This window comes from Arvicanthis niloticus, chromosome 1 (assembly GCF_011762505.2).
Source record: "Arvicanthis niloticus isolate mArvNil1 chromosome 1, mArvNil1.pat.X, whole genome shotgun sequence".
Lineage (NCBI taxonomy): Eukaryota > Metazoa > Chordata > Mammalia > Rodentia > Muridae > Arvicanthis > Arvicanthis niloticus.
Window position 1 is genome coordinate 51,778,685 of NC_047658.1, and position 23,880 is coordinate 51,802,564.

The following is a 23,880-nucleotide window of genomic DNA, read 5'->3' on the forward strand; positions in this document are numbered from 1 at the left end:
CTGACCTCCACATGTGTAGTGTGGCACATGCATACGGCCATCACATACACAAACACACAATAAATCAGCAATCTCATAAGGGTCAACTGCAGGAAGAACTGGATGCTTTTAGAACACGAGATTTAGAAATCACTGTTTCTCTTCCTTTCATTTTCTCAGGGAAAGCTGGACCCAGAGACATTCATTTATCCCCAGGTGATTCAGTGAGTTGGTGGAAAGGTCAGGATTTGAACTCTGTCTCTTCACTCCTTGAGTCAACTCCTAGACTGTGGCTGTTGATCAACACGCTCTGCTCATGACAGACCACACCAGTCCAAACAGTTCCACGTGAGGGTTATTCAGGAGATAGGGCAAAGGTGATGGCAAGAAGAGGGGGAAGAGAGAAACAGAGAGAGAGGAGAGACAGACTGACAGAAGACACGTCAGTAGTCAGGGGCTCTGCCTATTTATATGGATAGTGACATAGCCTCTGGCAGGTAAAGGTGGGAGGGGAGCCAAGTGGATTCTGGGAATGTATGGCGGTTGCCTCGGCAACGGATGTGGAGGTCGCCTAGATATGATGTCACTGGGTTCGGAACCAATTCTGATACCAACAATAACTGAGAGTGATTTTTTTTTTTCCGAAGCTCAGACAAATAGTTATTTATCCTTTTGCATTTACGGTCTTGACCTCTTAGAGACAAGTGATCTAAAGATGGAATTGGATGCGTGTGACAGAGTAGCTTATGGGATAAAGGTGTCTGTCTTCGAGTCTGATGACCTGTGTCTGGTGGAAGGAAAGAATGAACTCCCACTTGTCCTCTGACCTCTGCATACATGATACACATGCTCCCTCCCTCCCATATAAATAAATAAATGTTTAAAACATGATGGAGATGGGGCCAGGGTAGCTTAGCAGTAGAGCACAATGTTTAGTAGTGTGTGTAAGACCCTAGATTTAATCTCCAGAACCAAAAGGAAATCAATAATAATAATAATAAGTGAAAGGGCTGGGTTTGTGCGGTGCACATCTGTATTTGCACTTCAGAGGTGGAGGCAGGAAAATTAAGAGTTCATTGTTATCCTCAGATACAAGAACTTGGAGACCAGCCTGGGGTACATGAGATCTTGTCTCAAACAAAAACCAAACAAACAAATGAAAAATCCTGAGAGCCCCAGAGCACAAGACCTATGCAGCAGGAAGATTTTCAGCTCTGCCTGGGGCAAGCTCCTCAATTTCCTGCCATCTTCAGGTCATCTGCAATGTCTCCATCATAATTTTATTGTATATGTCTTATGTACATCATAAATCATTATGTGCATTTTGGTATCATGAAGCTCAGGCTGGCCTTGAAATCTCTATGTCATCAAGGATGACCTTAAACTTGGCTCTCCTGCCTCCAATTCCTGGGTGCTGGAAATACAGGCCTGTGTACTGTGACTTTTTTCATGCAGTGTTGGGAATCCAATCCAGGGCTTTGTTCATGATGAGCAAGCGTCCTACCGACTGAACTACATCCCTAAGCCCAGGGACCCTCAGTTTAAGGTAGCATCTGACAGGAGCCAAGCATTCAAACATCCTCCAGCATAGATAGCATCTCTTGTGAAGCCAACAAAGCTGCTGAGGAGATTCTGAGCAAGAAAACCCTGAGCTGCCCTAAGGCATGGAACTGGAGCCTTTGGCCCCTCTTTGGTGCCTTTTCTTATTCACACATCCTTTGAAAAGAAAAGAGAAAGGTGTGGTTGTGTGGGAAGGATCTGGGAAGGAACACTGGAATGAATCACTTGGAAATGATTTGAGACCTTCAGGGAGAGCAGAAAACCCATTTGTTCATTTAGTCAACATTTACTGGGTGCCTCCTGGTTCCAAGCACTACCCTGGGGCTGGACATTTAAAAACCTGAGGTAGACAGGTCTGGTCTATGCAATCAAGATGCTTGTGGAAGGGTAGGGAAGAGAGGGATGAGACTCGTAAATGAGTGCTTTACTGCGGCGTAATGACTGCCTTAATGGAAATCTGAGCCAAGGGCAGAAGGAGCCCAGAGGAGCAACTCCGGAAATCGGTTGAAAACAGCAGGATCTAGTCTGTGCAGCTTGGGAGTCCTTCTGGAGTTCTGCCAGGCTTACTGTGGCTACTACCTTTGTCTGAGACAAAGGGATGAGTGAGGGAAAGTGTCTAAAGAAATGTCATCCAGAATGGGACATCTCTGCAAAGAAACGTTTGATGAATCCTGACGAATTGTGAAGTCCTTGTCTGCAGTAACCCTGGTACTTTCCGTCAGTTTGACTCATGCTTAGAAGGTAGCAAGTGAACAAGAAATAGCTTTAGCTAAATGAAAAGAGGGAGGGGAGGGAGGGAGAAAAGAAAGACAGCTACTTGTATCATCAAAAGCGGAGCTGGTTTGCACGTTGAGACAAAACCTAGCTGAAATTTTGCTTCTTGGTGTGGTGATTGCGTGAGTTAGGAGCCAGCAGATCCCTCAGGGCCACGTCTTCTGGAATACGTGTGGCCTTAGAAAGCCCCTGAACTTCTCTGCAATTTGTTATCTGTGTGGTGGGATCTCCCTCTGCGGTGAGGATTAAAAATTATTAAGTGTGAAAAGATCAGCAGAATGCCTCACTTAGAGTCAGCACTGAGGAAAACATTACCTGAATGACTGTCAAGATTGATTTAGGTAGAGGGGAGTTTGCCAAATACTTCATGTGCAAATTGCATAGCTATTCCAAACAAAAAATGGTTTCTTTTTACCTAATAAGAGCTAAATTTGTAAATTCCTTGTTTCTGAAGATGAACACATTTTAAAGAAATGGTTATAGCTGGGTGTGGTGATACACACCTGTAATTCCAACCTCTCAGAGGGCTGAGGCAGGAGGGTAGTTAGTTTGTGGTCTGCCTGGGTCAAGTTCAAGGCCAGTTTGAGACAGTAAGACCCCTGTCTCAAACCCCAAACCACCACCAACAAAAACAAAAAAGAAAAAGAAAAAAGACATGGGTTCTTTTTTTCCCATCCTGAGACAGGGTTTCTCTGTGTAGCCCTGGTAGATCTGGAACTCAAATTGTGGATCTGGCTGGCTTGGAACTCACAGAGATCCACTTGCCTCTGCCTCCTAAGAACCTTACAAGACAAGGTTCTTCACCCTCTAGGGTCCATGACAAAGGCAAAGGCACTGTTCTAGAGCACATTAGGCAAGCACTCCAAGAACTACGCTGTATCCCCAGCCCATGACAAGGTGTTTGTCTGTTTGTTTGTTTTGTTTTTTAAGATTTAAAAAATTTTGGCCGGGCGGTGGTGGCGCACGCCTTTGATCCCAGCACTTGGGAGGCAGAGGCAGGCAGATTTCTGAGTTCCAGGCCAGCCTGGTCTACAGAGTGAGTTCCGGGACAGCCAGGGCTACACAGAGAAACCCTGTCTCGAAAAACCAAAAAAAAAAAAAAAGATTTGAAAATGTTATTTTATGTATGTGAGTGTTTTTCCATATATATGGGAACCACATTTGTGCCTGCTACCTGGGGAGTTCAGAAGAAGGTGGATCCCCTGGAAGTGGAGTTAGGGGTGGTTGTGAGCCTTCATGCACATGCTGGGAACTGAACCTGTATCCTCTGCAAGGGCAAATGTTCCTAACCACTGAGCCATCTCTTGAGCCCAGACAAGGACCTTTCTGAAATTAGATGAAAGCTCTGATACTTGTTCCCAGAAGTAGCACTTTACCCTTACGGTTCCCAGTCCCCTGAATGCCACTCTGGAGTAAGGGCCTCCGCTCTGCTGCATGGGCCGTGGGCTGCGGTGAAAGGTTTAAGGCCGTATTCCTAGGTGAGGAACCAGAAGATCACAGCATCATGTTGGAGATCTGCATCTACTCTTTCTTGGGGTTGTAAAAGCCACAGAGAGTGGCACATAAGCCTACTCCAAGCTCCTCCTGCTGGGTTCAAGCCCCAGAGATCCTGGGATGCCTCATTCCTAGGGCGATCCCTGGGATTTTCTAGTATTGCCAGAGGGACCCATCCAAGTGCGAGTCTTTGGTGTTACCTTATACCCTTTCCCTATGAGTGACCTGATACCATTCCTTGAGGATGGCAAGTGATCATGCTTCCATGGAATGGCCACCCTGGCAAGACAGGTTGATGGTTGATGTTGGAGTTGCAGGAAATCAGTAGCGACTCATCTTCCATCTCTACCATGCTCCCAAGATTCACTTGTCCCTGCTTCTTCTCTTGGTTCAGTATGGCAGCCAAGAGCAAGGCCGTGTGTGGGAGGTGTGTCAGCCAGGGTGATTTAAGATGACAGAGACTTCGGAGCTAAAGAGCTCTTCTTTCTGTGGGAAGGAAAAGGGAAGTGGGGAGTCTCAAGACTCTCTGGGAAGGAAACTCCGTTTCCTGGGGATAGCGGCATGGTGCTGGCCTTCATAAGGGCTCCGGGGAGTCAGGGTAGAGTAGATTTATGAGGGAAGAATTTGTTGACAAATGGGAAGAGAGGTTTTTAATTTTTTTTTTTTTAAATCTTTACTCTTTTGAGATAGGGTCTCGCTAAGTAGTTCTGGCTGGCCTGGAATGTAATCTGTGACCTAGGCTGGCACTGGACTTTACAAGGATCCTCCTGCCTCAGCCTGTACCTGGCTCTTTGACTTGAGATCTTGAGAAGAGAACATGGTTTCCTAAGCTGGACTGGAAGCTGAGACTGCTAGGTCCTTAGCCTTCTGTCGTCCTCACCTGGCCTAGGACTCCCTGCCTCCCACCCGTGAGTAACTACAGTGATTTGAGAGCAGCAGAGGCACTGAGCAGTCAGTCAGTCAGGCTAGTAGTCCACCTGACTGGGCAGGCCTATAGACACAGACAGCACCTCCTGAACTCCTGTAGGGAGCACAGGAGTGACAGTGGCAACTTCATGTTCCACCCTGCCTGGGCAGGGACAAGCTGAGCCCTGCTGGTTGCACCACTGCCCTGTAGGGTGGGGGGATCCCCTCCCAGGGAGTGGCCAGCTCAGGTCCTAACAGGCCCAGTGGGGGTGGCGCTGTGTGGTGGGCTGCTTGCCACAGTAGGCACACCCAGGGCTTGGGCTGGGCAGGCTGGTTCCTTGTCTTCAGGAGAGTTGCAGCCTCAGCACCACATACGCAGGAAGCAGCTGAACCCGAGGCATCACTAGGAAGGGGCTTCTCTGGCAGAGCTTCTGTGATGTTTACTCTGTTGAGGTCATGGGGTTCCTTTCAGATGGAGAGGCAATACCAGTCTGGGACATGGGGCGTTCACTCTGTGTAGTGCTGCTGACGACTTTATAGGTGCTATCTCGTCATGTTCCCCAACCATGCCATAAAGTACTATAGTATTATTATCACAGGAGAAGCAGCTAACAACTAGGACTATGGTCCTCTTAGGGCCCGTATATACTATGTAGTGATGAATTCTTCTCTACTGTATGCTCAACCGATGAATTCTACCACTGAATGGGGCACATACTCTGGGTAGGGAGTGGGGCACTCCAAAGGGCCTGTGAGGAAAAGCTGTTTTGGGAAGAGATGAGACAGTTGCCAGACCCTATTGAAAGCTATGTGAGAGAGTTGAAGGCAGTGTTAATGCTGACCCTGGGTGGATGCCCTCCGCCACAGAGGGTGCTGCCTTTCCCAAGGAAGTGCCCGGCTCTCAGGCCTGGCAATTATTGGACAGTTTAAAAGCACAACACGGACTGTGTCTGTTGTTGTGACTTCCTCATGTAAATGTATTGCTGCTGCAGCCCAAGTTGCTGCCTGGCCCCTGGGGAGGAGACACAGCCTCGTGCCTAACGGGGGCAGGGTGGGGAACTGCAGCTGCAGGTTGGAATAAGAAGAGGGCTTCGGGCTACGAGGGGATGGTGGCAGGGGGCCAGGGCCTAGGGAGCTGGGCCACAGCCAGTTCATGTCTGAGAGACCTTGCTAGGCAGCCTGCCAGTCAGTACCCGGTAGTGGGGGGAGGGGTGGGAGGAGCCTGAATGTTGCCCAAGGAGAGGTGGGCAGGAACTTTGGGTTCAAGCTCCACTGGGCTTGGCAGAAGACTCCTCCCCCGCATGGCAGCAAAGCAAGCTACGACTCCAGAGTAGGGCTGTGGGAGTCCAGCGCCTCGTTCTCCTGGGTGGGAGTCAGAGGGGGCCAACCTGGCCAGAGCCCTTCGGCAGGTTTCGTGCATGGCCAAGGACTTCTTCCTGCCTGCACCTGGGCAGAGGCTGAGAGTGTTGACTGTGATAGGCTGGCGGTGAGGAGCAGTGAGAAGGGAGGCTCAGGCAGATGTGTTCACTCATTTTCTGTTTTCCTCTTTCTTTCTTTCTTTCTTTCTTTCTTTCTTTCTTTCTTTCTTTCTTTCTTTCTTTCTTTCTTTCTTGTTTTCCTCTTTCTTCTCCTCAGGCTTTCTCCTACTGTTCTATCAGCTTGTGCTTCTTCCACTTGGTTCTACAGTCATGGTCTGCTCCCTTACTCTCTCGTTTCTTTTCTCCCATGCTAACAGGTATAAAATAGAAGCTTGTAGCGGGACATAGTGGTGTGCACCCTACATTCCCAGCATTGAGAAGGTGGAGGCACGAGATCTAGAGTACAAGGCCAGTGTGGGTTACATAGCAAGCTTTAGGCCACCTCGGCCTATGTGACACTATCTAAAAACAAAAGCTTAAATATAGCAAAATTCGTAGATCTTAAGATCATAAAGCTCGGTACAGTCTAACATTCGTAAACACTTGAAAATCCAACGCTAGATCAAGATATAGAATCTGTCATCTCTAAAGTTTCTGTATTTGCCTAGGAGGCATGTGCCCACTGGACTCTGATGTGTCTCACTGTACAACAAGTTTGTCTGGGTGCCTGACGATTTTCTTCCTCCTCCTCCTCTTCTTCCTCCTCTTCCTCCTCCTCCTCTTCCTCCTCCTCCTGTTTTTTTCCAGACAGGGTTTCTCTGTGTAGTCTTGTCCTGGAACTCACTCTGTAGACCAGGCTGGCCTCCAACTCAGAGATTCTCTTGCCTCTGTTTCCCAAGCACTTGGATTAAAGGTGTGTGCCACCACCACCAGGCTTGTTTGGGCTTCTTTATAATATATTCTTAATGAACATTATACCTCTCATCCTTGCACTAGTGAAAAAGTGTATGTATGTGTAGGTTGTGGAGGTAAGCACAGATAGACAGACAGACAGGATGGGGGGAAGAAAGAAGACCTGTGAGTGCAGGTGGACAGAGGGCAGACTTAGCAACTTATGGATGACTTTGTCTTGTAGGCTGGGGCATGAAGGAAGTACTCATTTTTTTCTTGCTCTGTTTTTTGGTACTGTTTCCAAGCTACCCCCTCCCCAGTTCTTTGTAAACACTGACATCTGGCAGAAAACCACTTGCCTACATCCAAGCGTGGCAGAGGGGAACAGGAGACACAGCGTCGGCTTGGGAACCACTCTTTTGCCTAAAGGAAGTCAATTCAAAGGCAGTTCTTTGTCAGTCACCCTTCTGTCCTTTCCAGTCTGAGAGCATGTGAGAAACCACATCAACACACATACAGAAGACAGTGGAGCCCAGCAGGAGCAAGGCTGCCATGCACATGGATTGGAGAGTGCTTCCCCAGGCCAAGAGTCGGGGGCCCTCGTGTTGGTAGCGCTATGTGGTTCCTACTAGGGTGCCTTGCTAGGCATGGGGGGAGGGAGTCAGAAAACAGAAGACCCATCACTGTTCTCTAAGGGGCTTGCTGCCCAGTTGGCATAAGACATACTTTCAAAGCACATGAGCAGGATAGAATTAACAACCATGAGAGGCTGCATCAGCCCCTGCCTCCTCCCCTCCTCCTCCCCTCAGGGATGAGCACAGCCGTCAGACAAGCCCTTTGTTGCCAAGACACAAGAGCAGACCAATAAATGTCCTGCCACTTTAGGAGCTACTGATCCCCAGATTCAGGCTCTAAATAAACACTAATTGAGGAGGTAAGCTATGGATCAGGCACTGCTCTAAACTGGGGTTTGGAGCAGAAGAAGGAAGTGCTATAGTTTGGTTTTTGACAAAGCTTGTCTATGCACGTGTATGTATATGCATGGATACGTGACGTGTGTGCACATAGGAGATTGCATGCATGTATTCACAGGCATGTGTGTGTATTTGTATGTGTGTTTGGAGGCCAGAGAACAACTTTTTTTTTAAAAAGATTTTATTTATTTATTTTACATATATGAGTACACTGTAGTTGTCTTCAGGCAAGCCAGAAGAGGGCGTCAGATCTAATTGCAGATGGTTGTGAGCCACCATGTGGTTGCTAGGAATTGAACTCAGGACCTCTGGAAGAGCAGTCAGTGCTCTTAACCACTGAGCCATCTCTCCAGCCCGAGAGAACAACTTTGTTATTCCTCAGGAGCCATCCACTTTTTTTTTTTTTTTTTTTTTTTGTGACAGGGTCCCTCACTGGTCTGGAACTTGCCAAGTAAATTAGGCTGGCTAGCAGGGATTTGTGTGCCTCTACCTCTTCTGGGTTGGGATTGCAAATGTGTTTTACCATGATTGTTTTTTTTTTTCTCTTCCTCTTCCTTTTCTTCCTCTTCTCCTCCTTCTTCTCTCTCTCTCACACACACTCTTCTGAGATCAGATTGACCCAGCCTAGTTATCTCTTCATGCTGATGCATCTGCTTTCATCCTTATTATTAGACGTGGGTTAACCCCTTGGTAGGAACACTGCAGGTATCTATAACGTGAAGCTCTCAGGGCATCCTATGGGAGGCGAGCAAACAATTCCATCATACTATTGTGGGTGACCTCTTGGTTAAGATGGTGGCCACCAGGTCTCATTGGCAGGTATACATTTGCCTTTGGGCTAGTGGTCATCTGTGGGACAGACTGTCAGACATTGTTTCCTCAGTCCTTATTTCCAGCTGTGGTCTTGGCTAAGTGTTCTGTCTAATCCTTCCATTTCCACTCTTAGCAGCCAGGGCTTGTACATGAAGACATGTCCTTCCCTTCTCTTCTCGTCTCTTTCCCTTTCTCTCTGAGTCACATTATTGACTAATGGGTTGTATTTTCATTTGCTGCATGAGCATCCATTACTTATTATGCCATTTGATAACCAAATGGTCATCTGGCTGGATCCTCTCCAAGTGATCATCAAACTTTCTCTTTTGTTCTTCAGGCACGGCCTCATCAGTCTTTGCTTTGCTTTCAGGCCCAACAACATGTGTTGTTTACTGTGTACTTTCCCTTATTCTCCAAGAAGATCTCTCTGCTTTTACAGAGGAGAAGTGTGCAGAAACCAAGATCTGGAGGCTAAGTCTGCACACCCATCATTTTTTATCAGTAACTTGATTAAAGGGCTAAGGAATGCTTAGCTAAATTTATGATGACTCAAAACCAGGAAAGGAGGTGCCAAATGTACGATAATAGAATCGATATTCAAAACAACCTCTGTGGGATGAAATCTGGGCTTGAACCAATAGATTTAAGAGATAATTTTGAAGTCTTGTGTTCAGTTGAAAAAGTTTATTGCATAATTTCAGGTTTGGGGCACTCTTCACTAGACAGAATTGGCATCAAAAGATTGTTCCAGGTTGCCGGGCAGTGGTGGCGCACGCCTTTGATCCCAGCACTTGGGAGGCAGAGGCAGGCGGATCTCTGAGTTCGAGGCCAGCCTTGTCTACAGAGTGAGTTCCAGGACAGCCAGAGCTACACAGAGAAACCCTGTCTTGAAAAACCAAAAAAAAAAAAGATTGTTCCAGGTTGTTAGCCAACATGAGCCTGTAGTAGACTGACTTGTCATCCTCAGTCACCCAGTCATTCCTTCAACCAACATTTATTGAAGGTGCCTGCCATGTATACAGACACCATTCCAGGGGCCTGGGAGGTTTGAGCAGGGGAAAGCTGCACCTGGACTTTCATTTTATTTATGTATTTATTTATTTAAATTTTGTTTTTGGTTTGTTGTTGAGACAGAGTTTCCTGCAGCCTCAATTGGTCTCAAACTTATGTACCTGAGGCTGCCCTTGAATTCCTGATCCTCCCCTCCCTCCTCCTAGAATTAAAGAATTAAATTGACGCTAGAATTAAAGGTCTTCTTTCTTACAGCCAGACTTTCTTGGTGCTAGAATTAAAGGCATGTACCACCATTTCCAACTGACTTTAAAATTTTATTTTCAGCTGGGCAGTGGTGTCGCATGCCTTTAATCCCATTATTTGTTTGGGGTGGGGGGGGGGGGGTTTGAGAGGCAGAAGGATCTTTGTGAGTTCAAGGCCAGCCTGGTCTACAGGAGTTCCAGGATAGCCAAGACTACACAGAGAAACCCGGTATATAAATAAATAAACAGACAGACAGATAAATGAATATGGGGGTGGAGAGATGGCTCAGCACTAAGAGTACTGTCTGCTCTTCTGGAGGCCCCATGTTCAATTCCCAGCAACCTTGTGACAGCTCACAACTGTCATTAACTCCAGTTCTAGGGGATCTGACACCCTCACACAGACAGATACATGTAAAAAAAATTTTTTTTCAGACAGGGTTTCTTTGTGTAGCCTTGGCTGTCCTGGAACTGGCTCTGTAAAACTCAAGAGTAAAACCTGCCTTTGACTCCCAAGTCTGATGGGATTAAAGGCCTGGCCCACATTTGGCCTGACTTTGAAACAATTTTTTAAATGATATTTATTTTAATGTGTACTGATGTCTTGCCTGCATATGTATTTATTTTGTGACACACAGACAGACAGACAGACACAGGTCAGAGGACACAACTTGTGGGAGTGGATTCTGTCTACCATGTTTGAGAAGGGATTGAAGGAGAAAGGGAAAAAGCACTTAGAGGGTCCTCATAGCCAAGAGAGCAAGGATGGGTCTGGGAAAGCAGTAAGTTTCAGATTATGGATTTACTAGTGCATTTGGACATGAGGAGTATGAGAAAAGACACAGACTGTAGAAGGATGTCAGGGTGGTGACGGTACAGGAATTGTGGGACACGGGGAAGTCTGGCTGTAAGAAAGACCTGTGACCATCCAAGAGCTCGTCTGCTCTGGCTGCCACCTACCTGTGGGGGTGGGGACGAGAGCAGAATGTTGTGGCTCTGAAACTGCCCACAGGGGCAGCAGGTGCTGTGTAGCTTCGACAATTGCAAAAAACTCTGGGCGAAGTGGTTTCATCACCACAAGAACAATGAACACATATTTTCAAGTTTTTAGTTTTATCCATGCACCCAGGAAAAGCTAAAACGGGTTTCCAAAACCTTGATGTTTTTCTTTGTTGATCTCCCCATCTCCCCCTTCTTGTTTCCCTCTATCTATTCCTTTCCTGTGGCTCTACCAAATTGACTTCAGATTGGGGTACCTGCGGGTGGATACCTCTGGCGTCTCGTTCCAGCCTTAGGGAATTCTTTCCTATGCTCAGCCACGTGCTGGTTGTGGGGGAAGGTCTAGCCTCCTTGGCAGTGCAGTCCATGAAATCCTATTATCCCACTTGAACTAATTCTGCGCCGTCCCCCGGGCTTCGCGTGGACAGAATTCTAAGCATGGACAACCCAGCAGGGTATCTAGATTCTAGACCATGCATAGACCTCTCGCGGAAGTAAGACTGGAAAGCTACCAGGCTCAGTGTCTGCACAGCTCCCAGAAAGGGGTTGGGGGTGGGTAGGGGGCAAGTGGGCAGGGTTCCGGGGAGCCGGAAGGAGGGCGGGTCCGAGCGGCTTTGCGAGCTCTTCGGTCTCCGGGCTTCGGGTCCCCAGGCTCTGCTCCGCCCCCCAGTGCCCCAGGTTGGGTGACCCGATCCAGCACCCCTAGTACTCCAGCGCCCAGGAAGGAGGAAGGGGGAAGAGCTGGGCGAGGACCAGCTAGGAGGCCGGCCTACCGGTCGACTTCCTGCTCCGCGCCCTCCTCCCTGCGGCGGGAGCGCGGGGCTTCCACTCCGCAACACTGGGCAGAGGGAGCCTACGGTGCGGGGCCCACGTGACCATTTTCCCTGCCGCCCACCCCAGGTCCGGAGGCGGGGGCCGAGAGAAGGACTCCGGGCCGAGCCGCGGGGCGGGGCTCCAGCCTGTGACTCCACTGGAGCAACCTGAGCCGTAGGACGCGGCTCCTTGCGGCTGTCTGAGCTCCACGCGCCGCGATGGGCCGGGCGAGCCGCTCCGCCGTCCTGCTGCGCGCGCTGCTGCTGCTGCTGCTTCTGCTGCCGCTGCGGGCGACGACGACGCGGGCGCTCGGCCCTCGGATCAGTGTGCCGCTGGGTAAGTGCTATGGGGTGCGGCAGAGGGAGGAGAGCGCGGGCAGCGAGATGCTTGGTAGGGTGGCCACGACAAAGGAGAGGTTGAGGTCCACTAGGACCAGGAAAGCATTTCCCTTTCCCAAGTGCTGTGGTCAAAGCGAAAGGAGAGGGAAGCTAGGGAGCTGAGAGCCTTTTTCTTCCATTTTCTATCTGGACTTGGAGAGGGCCGCTCTGCTGCTCGGTTGCAGCTGCTCTTTTCCTAGGAGGGAGCACACTCGGAACTGTTTGGGGGCCTCAGGTGCTAGCCATCCTGCCTACTCATCTACTTGTCTTTGATGCTGACCAGGGTCAACCGTGGAGCCACCAACGGCACGGGGCTGAAGGCACTGCTGCTGTTGGCCGTGCTATAAACTCTGGGCTTCAGTCACAGCAGAGCCTGGAGCTCGGCGGGTGGGTGCCAAGTCTTACCTCCCTGCCGGCCCGTCTGTCTCTGACTGATTGACCAGGAGAATTCACCATCCCCCCTCCCCCAAACACCGGGACTTGAAAACTGACATTATGAAGACTCATCTCTACCCTGCCTAGAGGGACCTGAGGGTACCACCCTAGTGGGCCAGATTCCTTTCTTGGCGCTTTCTATCTGTCCCTGGTCTCCTGTGTTTCCAATCCGCCAGTCTTTCTTTATTTCCCTTAGTTTGATCGTCTTAAGCCCAGCAAGTACTTCCTATTGACTGCACACCAGCTTCCTCCCCTGCAAAGTCGCCTCGGGCTTAGGTACCTTGCAAAGCCATCTTGGGAAATTAATGAAACTTGGTTCATTTGGTGGGCATCAGGCACATAGGTGCCAACAGTGTTTGGCCAAACCCCTCTAAATTGCAAACCGCTGTGTGTGAGTTAGTGCATAAATTAGAGGTTACAGACTAAGACTACCAGACTTCCATCTCCACCCCTAAAAGGATAGAATCAGCTCTTAAGGCCCCTAACAGGATCTCAGTCCCTTATCGGAAACATCGTTGGTAGCTCTAGTTCCAATCCTGCCTCAGCCGCTTAGTTCCCTTGTGACCTTAAGTAAACAACTTAGCTTCTCTGTGCCTTGATTTCTTCATCTGTAAAATAGGGATATTAGCACCTTGCTCAAGGCTCAACTCATTACCAGTTGCATAGTCCTTAGGATAGGGCTTGGTACAGAAACCTCTCAGCGGGTGTTTGCTGTCATTCTTGTTATGTTAAACTTGGACCACTCCTGCTTGGAACTGGGTGGTTCGCTGGTGGGGTGGGGACGGTTCCAGAGTGTTACCTTGAGTGCAGCTCCTTGGGAGTTCTGTTCATGAAGTGAGTAAAGACTGAAGTCTGAACCCAGGATTGTTGCTCTGCTGCTTTAAAACTTAGTTAGCTTGTGTGTGGGTGTGTGGGCACACGAAACACATGTGGAGGTCAGTGAGGTCAGAGGGCAACTGGCAAAATTTTCCTTCAGCCATGTGGATCTCAATTAAGCTCAGATCCTCAGGTTTGCCGTCAAACCCCATTCCCTGATGAGCCATCACCTGTGACCCCCTCACCCTGTTTTCCCTTCTGAGCTAGGCATGGAACCTGTCTTGCTTTAGTGCTCTACCTCTGAGCCATACATACATACCCCTTGCTGCTTCTGTCATTCTGTGTCTCCCTATAGCAGTGCCCTTTAATACAGTCCCTCAGGTTGTGGTGACCCCCAACCATAAGTTATTTTTGTTGTTACTTTATAACTGTAAATTTGCTATTGTTATGAATTGTAAATATCTGTTTTCCCAAAGGTCTTAGGCAACCCATGTGAAAGGGTCATTCGACCTCAGAGGAGTTGAGACCCACGGGTTGAGAACTGCTGTTGTTGTCCTAGACCCTTAGACCCTCTCAGCGTTAGGGATAAGACAGGGGCTATGAGATGGGGACACATGTACCTGTAGATCCCACTTAAGCCTTGGGAAGGCAGGACTAGCTTTTGGGGCCACACCAAACACAGTAGGCCTTGTGTCTTAGGGAGTGGTGGGAAGCCTCGATAGGGGAGTAGAGAGGCCCTGCCTCTTGGGAGAACATCAGCCTTTGGTTAGTGGTACAGTTCCAGAACCTGGCCAGCTGCCACAATTTCGTGATCATTCAGGGCTGCCACAGGTGGGCAAGGTGTGACTTGTGCACTGTACAGAGGTATCCAGCTGAGGGGTTGGAAGGGCTGGCAGGCCAGGAACATAATTTTACTGTGTTAGGGAGGAGGGGCTGATCCTGCAAAGGGGGGGGGGGGGGGTGCTTTTTCAGTCCCCTCTAAGCTCTGCAGTGTTCCAGCAATGCCCAGCCACCTCAGCACTGGGTGTGCATCCACAGGTGACTGAGCTAGCATGCTACCACAATGCTTCACTTTCCTGGGCCTCCACAGCACCCTTGATACCTGCTTCCACTCCCTTACCTCCCAGCTACAGGCAGGTCCTGTGGCTGGAGTCCCAAGTGGGGAATGCCCTGGTGACTGAACAGGTTCACCCTTTGGGTCCGGCCTGAGACAGTTTCCTGTCTCATCCCTGGGGGCTCGTTAGATGTTCCTGTCAGTGTACCCATCCTTGGCAGGCCCATGGCAACCATGAGTGCCTCTGGTCCAGGGCCTTTCAGCCTTCTGACACAGGCCTATCAGGGAATGCACAGAACTGAGAGCACACCCTCTTTCTTTCTTTCTTTCTTTCTTTCTTTCTTTCTTTCTTTCTTTCTTTTTTTTGTTTTTTGTTTGTTTTTTTTTTTTGTTTTGTTTTTTTTTGAGACAGGGTTTCTCTGTATAGGCTTAAAACAGGTTTTGTTTGTTTGTTTGTTTGGTTGGTTGGTTGGTTTTTGGAGACAGGGTTTCTCTGTGTAGCCCTGGCTGTCCTGGAACTAACTCTGTAGACCAGGCTGGCCTCTGCCTTCCAAGTGCTGGGATTAAAGGCGTGAGCCACCACTGCCCAGCTTCTTTCTTTCTTTCTTTCTTTCTTTCTTTCTTTCTTTCTTTTTCTTTTTTCTTTTTTTTTCTTTTTTTGGTTTTTTCGAGACAGGGTTTCTCTGTATAGCCCTGGCTGTCCTGGAACTCACTCTGTAGACCAGGCTGGCCTCGAACTCAGAAATCTGCCTGCCTCTGCCTCCCAAGTGCTGGGATCAAAGGTGTGCGCCACCACTGCCCGGCTACACCCCTTTTTTCTATCACTTGAACTGAATTCACACCCAAGTCCACTCCCAAGGACCTGATGCTTAGGGACCGGGAGCTCTGTCTGTGATCTAAAACCAAGTCCCTTGAAGTGGAAAGTCCAGTTTATTCTGCATCTAGGGTCTCATAGAGAACCATCTCATTCCTGGATGGTTCTTGGGAGCACTCAGGTTGGAGGGGTACTTGTGACCTCACCTAGTGGTCAGTAGAGGGAAAGAAGGCACAGGACATTTTGGGTGAGAGACAGGGAGCAGTCATGAGGATTCATAAACCAGCTGGAAGTCTGTGAAAGCCATGCTTCAGAGAAGAACATGAAACTTTTTTTTTTTAACCATGAAAACTCCAGGGCTGTAATGTGGGGTACAAGCAGGAATCTGGCCTTGAAGAAACAAAACAAAACTGCTCCCACAGCCTACTGAAGTCTGGTGGAACCACCTTATTTGGGCAATTAAAAGAGTTATTAATGTCTCCCAGCCCCAAAGACATCCTGCTAAAAAGCTCTGGAAACAGTGTATGAACCAGATTGGAATTAAATCTGTAGGCCTGCAAAATGCAGTCAACAAAACCCCATTGAATGCAGAGAACAAGGCACTTGGCACGAGTCAGCTGCCCATCTGAGTCAAGGGTGCCTGAGTGGCCCCTGTGCTGGCTGCTGCTCTGGTTCCTTCTTGTCTGCTTATTGACCTCTGCCTTATACGACCTTGGCTCAGCATGAGACTTTGTAGTTCTGTCTCATATGCTGGCCTGTTCATGATTCTTCAGAGGCACGTGGACAGTGGAGAGCTTCAAGAATGGGTGCCGAGAGCCAGGCTGGGAAAACTGGCTTACCACTCTCATCAAAGGACACATCAAATGGCAAGCTATGGCTTTTTAAAGCCTGTATCCTTGTCCACAGAACTAGAAGAATAGCAGGGCCCATCTCCAAGGCTCCTGAGAGGATTATGGAAATAGCATATGTAAAGTGCTTGGCATGGGTCCTGACACACACAGCCTGCCCAATGGAAGTTAGCAGCTTTCACTGCATGCTACCCTGCTTAGACCCACAAACCTTACTCCAAGAGGTGGATGCTGAACACTGTGTGGTGGCGCCAGCTATGCCCTGGGGAGGACACAAACCCAGGTCCCAAGAGTTGTTGGGAGGTCATTCCCACGGACTTGCTTAGGTTTGCCTCCATTTCAAGAGCTCCTGGTTCTGTCCTTTCAAAGTTATTCTGTGGCTCAAGACCCACTAGTGCTTGGGACTGGATTTTCCCTCACACCCCTCCCTGCCTGCCCTTTGCTGCTTCTCTCTGCTCTGTGGTCTTTGGAAGTCACTCAGCTGGTGGTATGCCTCCTACACTTGTAGAGTGTGGGAGGAACTTATTGATATACCGTGCAGCGTAGTCATCCGGTTGATGGGATCTGGCTGAGAGGTCTGCAAGGTCATGTCACCATACATACTTCCCTATTATTCCTAGAGCCTGTGGCCCCTGTCCCATCTCCATAGCTGCTTAGGCTGAGTCAGGGCTCAGAAGCTTAAGGTGGAGCCCTCCCTGCATCACAGGGGAAAGAGGATCCACAAACAGAGTCCTATGGTCCATGCCTGACCTCTCTTCAGTCAGCATCCTGGAGAGCACTATCTCCAGACTGCACTGTATAGCCATTTCCCCAGTTGGCCCTCCCTGCTCTTTACCTCTGACCTCCCTGTCCTGGGAGAGTTTGCCACATCAGGAAAGAAGCCAGTTTCCTTAGGGGACAGTGTCTTGACACAGGGAACTTGGCTTCTTGCCATTCTGATGACCACAAGCCTTTCCATCTGCTGCTCACACTTGCCCTCTGACGACTCTGGGGTCACTGTTAGCCCTGTTTCTGTTCCTGTGTGATCATCTCTGCCCCAGGGCCGCCTGCAACCCATAAGAGTCATAGCTGGTGTCCCAGCCTTGGGAACCTAGGAGATAGCTGGCAAAGTGAGGGGTATAGCTGAGGGCCACAGAGGAGAGTGATTTATCACTTCAGGGTACTCCTTCCCAAGCCTGTGATCCTGCCTTTTCTTGAGCCTGTCTGGTAGCCCTTCATCTAGCCGAGTAGGTTGGGAGAGTTGCCTCAGGGAGAGACTTGTGGTAGGTATGATAGGGGAGAGACAGAGCTTCAAAAGAGTGGCTAAAGTGGACAGTTGGCTACCTTTGGGACTTTTTTTTTTTTTTTTTAAACCCCCAATGCTAGAGTGGAACCCAAGAGCACAGAGCTTCACATCTGCTAAGGAAACACTCTGCCACTGAGCTCCATCCCAGCCCTGGCCTCTCCTTACTCATCCTGTGGGAGAGACTCCCTACTCCAGAAGAGGAAGACACCATCCACTTTCAGTACCCACTGGGCTCAGCTCACTCTGGCCTGTGCAGTTGTATTGTTTTACCCAGGGTAGAAAAGTGTTGAGCCCCAGACAAGCCACCTCATTCTGTCAGGGTCATGGGTCACTAAAGATAAGACTGTGCTTGGGCCAGTTCGTTTCTTGACTCAGGAGCCTCATTCTTTCTTAGAGAACAGCCACCTCTGGCTTCACCTGCCAGTTACACAAAAGCAGCCGAGTGGCCCAGCTCAGCCCTTTGGTAATTAATCAGCTGTGTGATTCCATGTGGTAAAGAAGTCTGTTGAGGTCACTCCTTGACAGAGCAGACAGAGCAAGGGAGCCAGCTGAGGCCCCTGAAGGCACTGTTAAATTGGTTATCAGTGGGCTTGGCCAGGGAGTACCGGACGAATGTATCAGAGGCTTGCACACTAGGAGTGATGGCCAAGGCCAGCCTGGGGATATATTTTTGCTTGGCTTCCAAGTGACTTAGAAATTTTTAATTAGTGGCTGATATTTAAAACTTAGGAAATTTTATATGAGAGTCCATATTTCTGGCTTTTGGGGATTCCTGCAAGGCAGTGCCCCCTTGTCCTGGCAGTAAGCAACTGGGGCTTAGCAGCTGCCTCGTCTTTGGAAGACCTCGTGCCTGCAGATGGCTACATTCATACCAATTCTGTTTCCCTTGCTCTGGTGGCACCAGTGACCCAGAGATTACACAGAGAAAGCTTGTCACTTGTGGGTAAAAAGGTGCAGAAGGAGGGGAGGACAATAGGGCAGGAAGAGGAGTGCTGCATGGCAGTCTGTTAGTCACCGAAGCCCTCCTGCAGGCCTTCCCCTCAGAGGCAGGTGGCTGGCCCCAGGTTACACACGTGATCAATGATGACATCAGCGTGCGCTCTGGCTTTTAGGATTTGCTATCCATTGCTCTGCATCTCTGTGGCTCATTTTCTATTTCCTGCACCATTTTTAGCTGCTGTGTGTGTCTCTGTGGCCTTTGGGTGTTAAAACTGAGTGAGCTGCCGGTGGTTAGAGGGGTCAGAGAGTGCGGAGCAAGAACCTTTAGGACCTCCATGCCAACCACTATCAGTCTAGGGCTTCTTTCTGGATGGTAGCACCTTAAAATGAGGGAATCTGGTGTTTGCTCAATCAACAAACATTCATAACACACCTCCTTGGATGTCACCTGACCAGGTGGTGCGTGCATGGGATAGCAATAAGATTTAGGCTTGATCCTGACAGTGCTCTTCTGTTTGGTGGGAAAGTCAGAGCCAGAAGCTCCTCAGTGTAGAACAGTGGCTCCTGAGCCTGCCACAGGTGTGAAATGTATAACAGGCCCTTACATAGTGACAGTTTTGGAGTTTTGGTTTCTTTAAAAAACACAGAAATATTATAAAAATGTTTTTATTTTAATCCCATGTGTGGGATATGGGGCTGCTTCAGATCGTCCACAGCAGCTGACTGTGATTTGCCTTGTGCTCTGGCAGGGGCGTGATTTTTCCAGCTGCACATTCTGCAATTGTGTCACAGTTGGGATTCTGGTGACTTTTCAGAGGGTATATAAATGCTAGGGCCCTTCAGGTGTGGTGGGTTGTTGGTCTGTTGTTGTTGGTTGCAGTTTGTTAAGTAGTTGTGTGCAAAGAAGAAACAACAAGAAGAAATCAGATATCCTTACTGTGAAGATCAAACTTGCCCCATGGAACTTAATGCCCCTAATCAGCAGGAAGTGGTTTAACAATAATGTTGCCCCCTTTTTCCGACCCCTAACTTTGTTCTGGGATCTCTTTCCTTTCTTCTCTATCATTTTTTTCCTCTTTTATTTAGTGTTTGGTTGAAAGGATAGAAGAAAAGGGGCGGAGAAGGATGGAAGAAAGAAGAACCCACAGAGTAGCCAAAGACCAGCTATCCCCTTGTGTGGCTATAGATTCAGGAAGACCTTTAGAGGAGCTGATAAGTATAGCTTAGTCAGGGGGACAGCAGCACAGAGCTGGCTGTGTGACCAAAGCACCCTTGAACTTCAGTTCTTTGTCACTCTCTAAATGAGTGGGGACCTGCATTGGGTGATGTTCCACCATGGCAGGCTTTGTGAGGTGGTGGTAGTGACAGTTTTTGGAGAGCCTTTCAGCTGTAGTAGAGGGCACTGGGGAGGCTATAGTAGCCTGGGTAGGAGAAGTAGGGCCCTCGTTCAGGACCATGGTCGTGGACTAGTGAGGTGGGCAGATTAGGAAAATTCAAAGGAGGGGAAGTGGCAGAAGTTGATGATAGATTGCATGTGCGTGGCTGAGGAAAGGAAGGGTGACACGTGGCTGAGCTGGAGGTTAGGAAGACACAAGATCCCAAGACACAGTGGTACAAAGGGGCATGAGAGGGGCCCACATGAGGGTGTCCTTAGAGTAACCCATTGTGCCTGGGGGTGGGGGGGGGTCACCAGAATCTGTGGTAGGTGTGGACACGTAACCCTTCTCAGAGTGAAAACACAAGAGAAAAGCCTTAAGAGGCCAAAGAGTGGTTAGCAACACAGACAGGAGCTGGGCAGCACAGGTTCATAGTCCACTCCTAGTACATACCTGAAGCGGAGGTCAATCCTACCCCTACCCCACCTGGACAGGATTGGGGGACTGAATCTGCAGAGCCCAGGGTGTGTGAGGAAGATGTGAGATGACCCTTGAGCCTGTGGACCCTGACACCTGGAGGACAAGCCATTGGGTCTAGGGTTATCAAGTGAGACATTTCCTGGACTTTAAGAGGGCTCACCCACCAAGTGTGGGGCTGGTTGAGGCCAGTTCCCTGGAAGAGTATGTGGGAGGTGAAGAAAGGTGAAAGTTCTCTGGAGGAGTTTCTAGAAGGTGCTTTCTGAAAGGAAGGACCTCCATGTGTGGTGAAACTGGACACTGAGGTCACTGTACTCAGTGGCCCCTGTTTCTTCAGAGAAAAACTGGAGACCTTCATGAGGAAGAAGGTGGGTGGGAGGGCAAAAGCCACAGGAGAAAAGAGAGAGTGGCCAGCCACTGAACAGAGGGACACAGGAGCTGACTGTGGTCCTGTGTGGGCCCTAGAGGGGCTGGGCAGAGGTCAAGGCCTGAAGGTGTTGGAACAGCCTTCGTAGCTGGGGCACAGGTCTTGTGGCTTTGGGGTTCTGACGAGTTGGCCAGTTCACACAGGGACAGTTGGGAGGGAGGCTTTCCAGAGTAGACGCACCCCATAAACACAAACGCTCACGTTCTTGCTCTGGTATTGTTCTAGTATTGTTATTATTAATGCTTTTGTTTTTGAGTCAGGGTCTTGAGGTATAGCTAGATGTCCTTAAACTTGCAGTAAGTTCTTCCTCAGCCTCCCAAATGCTATAATTGCTTTCCTTTTTATGGGGTGAGGGAGCAGGTGGAGACAAAGTCTTGTGTAGTCCATGCTGGATTCATACTTGCTTTAGAGCCCAGGATGACCTCGAACCTCTGATCCTTCATACGTTTACCATCCACGATGCCAGGATTATTGACTACCATGCCAAGTCAACAGATGGATTCTTGAGGACTTCAGCCCAGGGGAGACTTTGGCACATAGCCCTCTAATAGCCACCACATTGGGACTAACCTTTGATGGACTCTGTCCTGACCTTAGTCCAGTGAATGTCGACCTTGGCTCCCCACTTACGTAGCCTGGGGACAAGGTGGCTGCTTCCTGCTCAGCACTGGGTGGTGTGGCGAAAGGAAGTGCATATAGGTCAATTTGCTGCTGACTGTAGCAAGTGGGTTCAAGGTTCTGGTGACTTGGCATGATGTCCCTGAGACACCCAAGAGGCCTTTCACACCCCTTCAAAACCTTGCTCTGACTCTGCATGGAGGCTGGTGTTTTCTGGCCTTATCCTGCTGGGGCCTGTGGAGGACAAGAAGTTAGGGCCAGGTCAGCATCTCACTGTGGTGGCTCAGGAGTCACAGAGCAGAGCAAAGTGGGGTGGGACTCTTTAGTCAGCACTGCCTAGGGTGGGGCTGAGCCCTACTCCTGTCTTAACCCAGAAAGTTCCAAGCTTCCGGCTGAGTCACGGGGATAGGGAGAATCTCCTTGAGGCTGGGCCTGAGGAGTTTCCACATCACTTCCTGCTAGGTTGGGGTGTGGGACCCTGCAGATGGCTAGCCCTATCCTACTTTCTTGAAGGATGGAGTACTCATGGGGAGCATAGGCCCTTGGGGGAGCCCCAGCTCTTGGGCAGCCACTGGCCCAAGTTGCCCGGGATAAATAGAGAGGTTCCATCCTGATTGGAACAGCAGCCAGAGTTTCTAGTTAGGGGCTAAACCCCAGGTAGGGGAACAAGGAAGTTACCTGAGCCATATTCACAGCCAGGATACCAGGTGGAACATATACTCTTTGACACATCAGAGAACACACACGTGCACGTGCGCACACACACACACACACACACACACACACACCCCTACACACCTCTACCTCTCCAGTCACCTCTGCACAAAGAGCACCAGGAACTCATCATGCACAAGCCTGGACAGGCCTCGAGGTTCTGTGCGCCTAAGCACACAGACACACAGACATGGACAGGCTCAGGCAGGGCCCTCTGCACAGACGTCTACATAGCCACTCTGTTTAGGTGACCCAAGACACATGGGAGCTTGGGTAGTCACGGCATCCAGTGCCTGCTTGTAGCACACAGCCTGTTTCTAGCTGATCTGATCATGAGACCCTTGTGGGCCACACTCAGGCTCAGGTGGAGTTGGCCGATGCTGTATGCTCTCAGGAGGAAGGCCGCACCCCCTGCCCTGCCCTCTGTGGCTTGCCCGTCTGGATTTTCCTGCAGGGCTTTTGGATTTTGTTTTTGAGCTACTCGAGTGTTGATCGTGTGCCAGGCACCATGCCAGCACAGGGGAAACGTGTGTAAAGTTGTTTTCAGTAAAGCTCTCAGTAAGTGTGGGTTATTATGTACATTATTATTTACATACGTAATCTCGTTTCTTCTCATAACAACTCTATGAGGCAGAGGGCTATTATTGTCCCCATTTTGCAGATAAGGAAAGTGGGGCTCTGAGAGGTTAAGTGGGTTGTCCTTAGGAGTGGCAGAGGCTGGATTTGAACCAGGTCTTTGACTCCAGTATATGGTCTCAGTCTGCCCTGTGAGATAACCAGTGGGGAATAGTGAGGTTCACAGCGGGGCTCATCAGCACACCATGACTCTTAAGTTTGAGGTACAGGGTGGAAGGGAGGAGGGCTGAAGGCAGGGACGGAGGGCGGACCCAGCATGAGAGGTCATGTTGTGAAGGCACTGTGCTCACTTCAAGGCATGGTCCACTTTCCATCTCTTGGTCATTCTGTTCAGTGTGTTTCCAGCAGATATGGAGAGTTTTGGATGCCTGGCACCCAGGTTTCCCTTCCAGCCTGGCTTGACTTTGTCTGAGGAACCCTGGGCAGCTTGCCATACACCCAGGCTGACGTGGAGGGGCTGTTGAGCTGCCACCTGGAACTTGTGCTTATCTCGGACTCTTGGCATTTCTGTGTCTGGATAGAATCCAAGGGTGGCTTCCCGCTTAGAGCTGTAGGTCCCACCCAGGTGGAAATGCCCTCTGGTGCAGGCAGATAAGCTCTGGCAAACCAGAGGCAGCCTCTGCTTCCAGAAAACCTTGAGGGGTGCAAGAGATAAAGGGGTGCAGGAGCTGTGTGTCTTGATCTTGATGAGTCTTCCTGACTCTCTTGTGAGCTGCACTTTTTGTCTTACCCCTCTGATACACACAAGAAGCCACGGTGAATTCAGTGGGTGTCACACGGAAGGGCCTCCTTGGAGCTTCTCAGAGTGTAGTCCTTGGGCCACCTCCTTCTAAGTTACTGAGATCTGGTCAAGAGGCTCACACCAGCAGTTTCAGAATCTCTTGGGAGGGCTGGGAGTCCAGGTCATGTTTAGGGAGGTTGGGATTGGTGCTGGAACTTTCCTTGGCCTCCCAGTGTGTTGAAGTACTAAGGGTTGGAAGTCTTGGGCCCTGCAGGAGTTCAGAGTTTAAGAAGAGGCTCTCGGTGGTTTAAAGAGAGAACATCTTTGGGTTTCAACTGCCTCTGGCCTTAGGCGGGACTGTTCCTTAAAGTTCTAGTGCAGCCCCATGTGTAACTCTGGATTTTAGAAGTATGACAAAACTTCAGCCATAGAGACCCACAAATTTCTTCAAACTTCTGCACCACATCCCTCCCCAGGAGACCTTCTGGGGACCAGCTATGGGGCCCTATTGTCCAGTTATGGAGGT

At 49.5% G+C, this 23,880-nt stretch overlaps 1 protein-coding gene across 1 annotated transcript in view; it reads left to right on the top strand.

The window, feature by feature from the left end:
- The window catches only part of Sema4b (semaphorin 4B), a 40,877-nt gene that overhangs the window by 816 nt on the left and 16,181 nt on the right, over window positions 1-23,880 (top strand). The window contains exon 2 of the mRNA XM_034513272.3: window positions 11,905-12,153. Coding sequence (XP_034369163.1) covers window positions 12,036-12,153 — 118 coding nt within the window. The 5' untranslated portion in view covers window positions 11,905-12,035. The remainder of the gene's footprint in view (window positions 1-11,904; window positions 12,154-23,880) is intronic.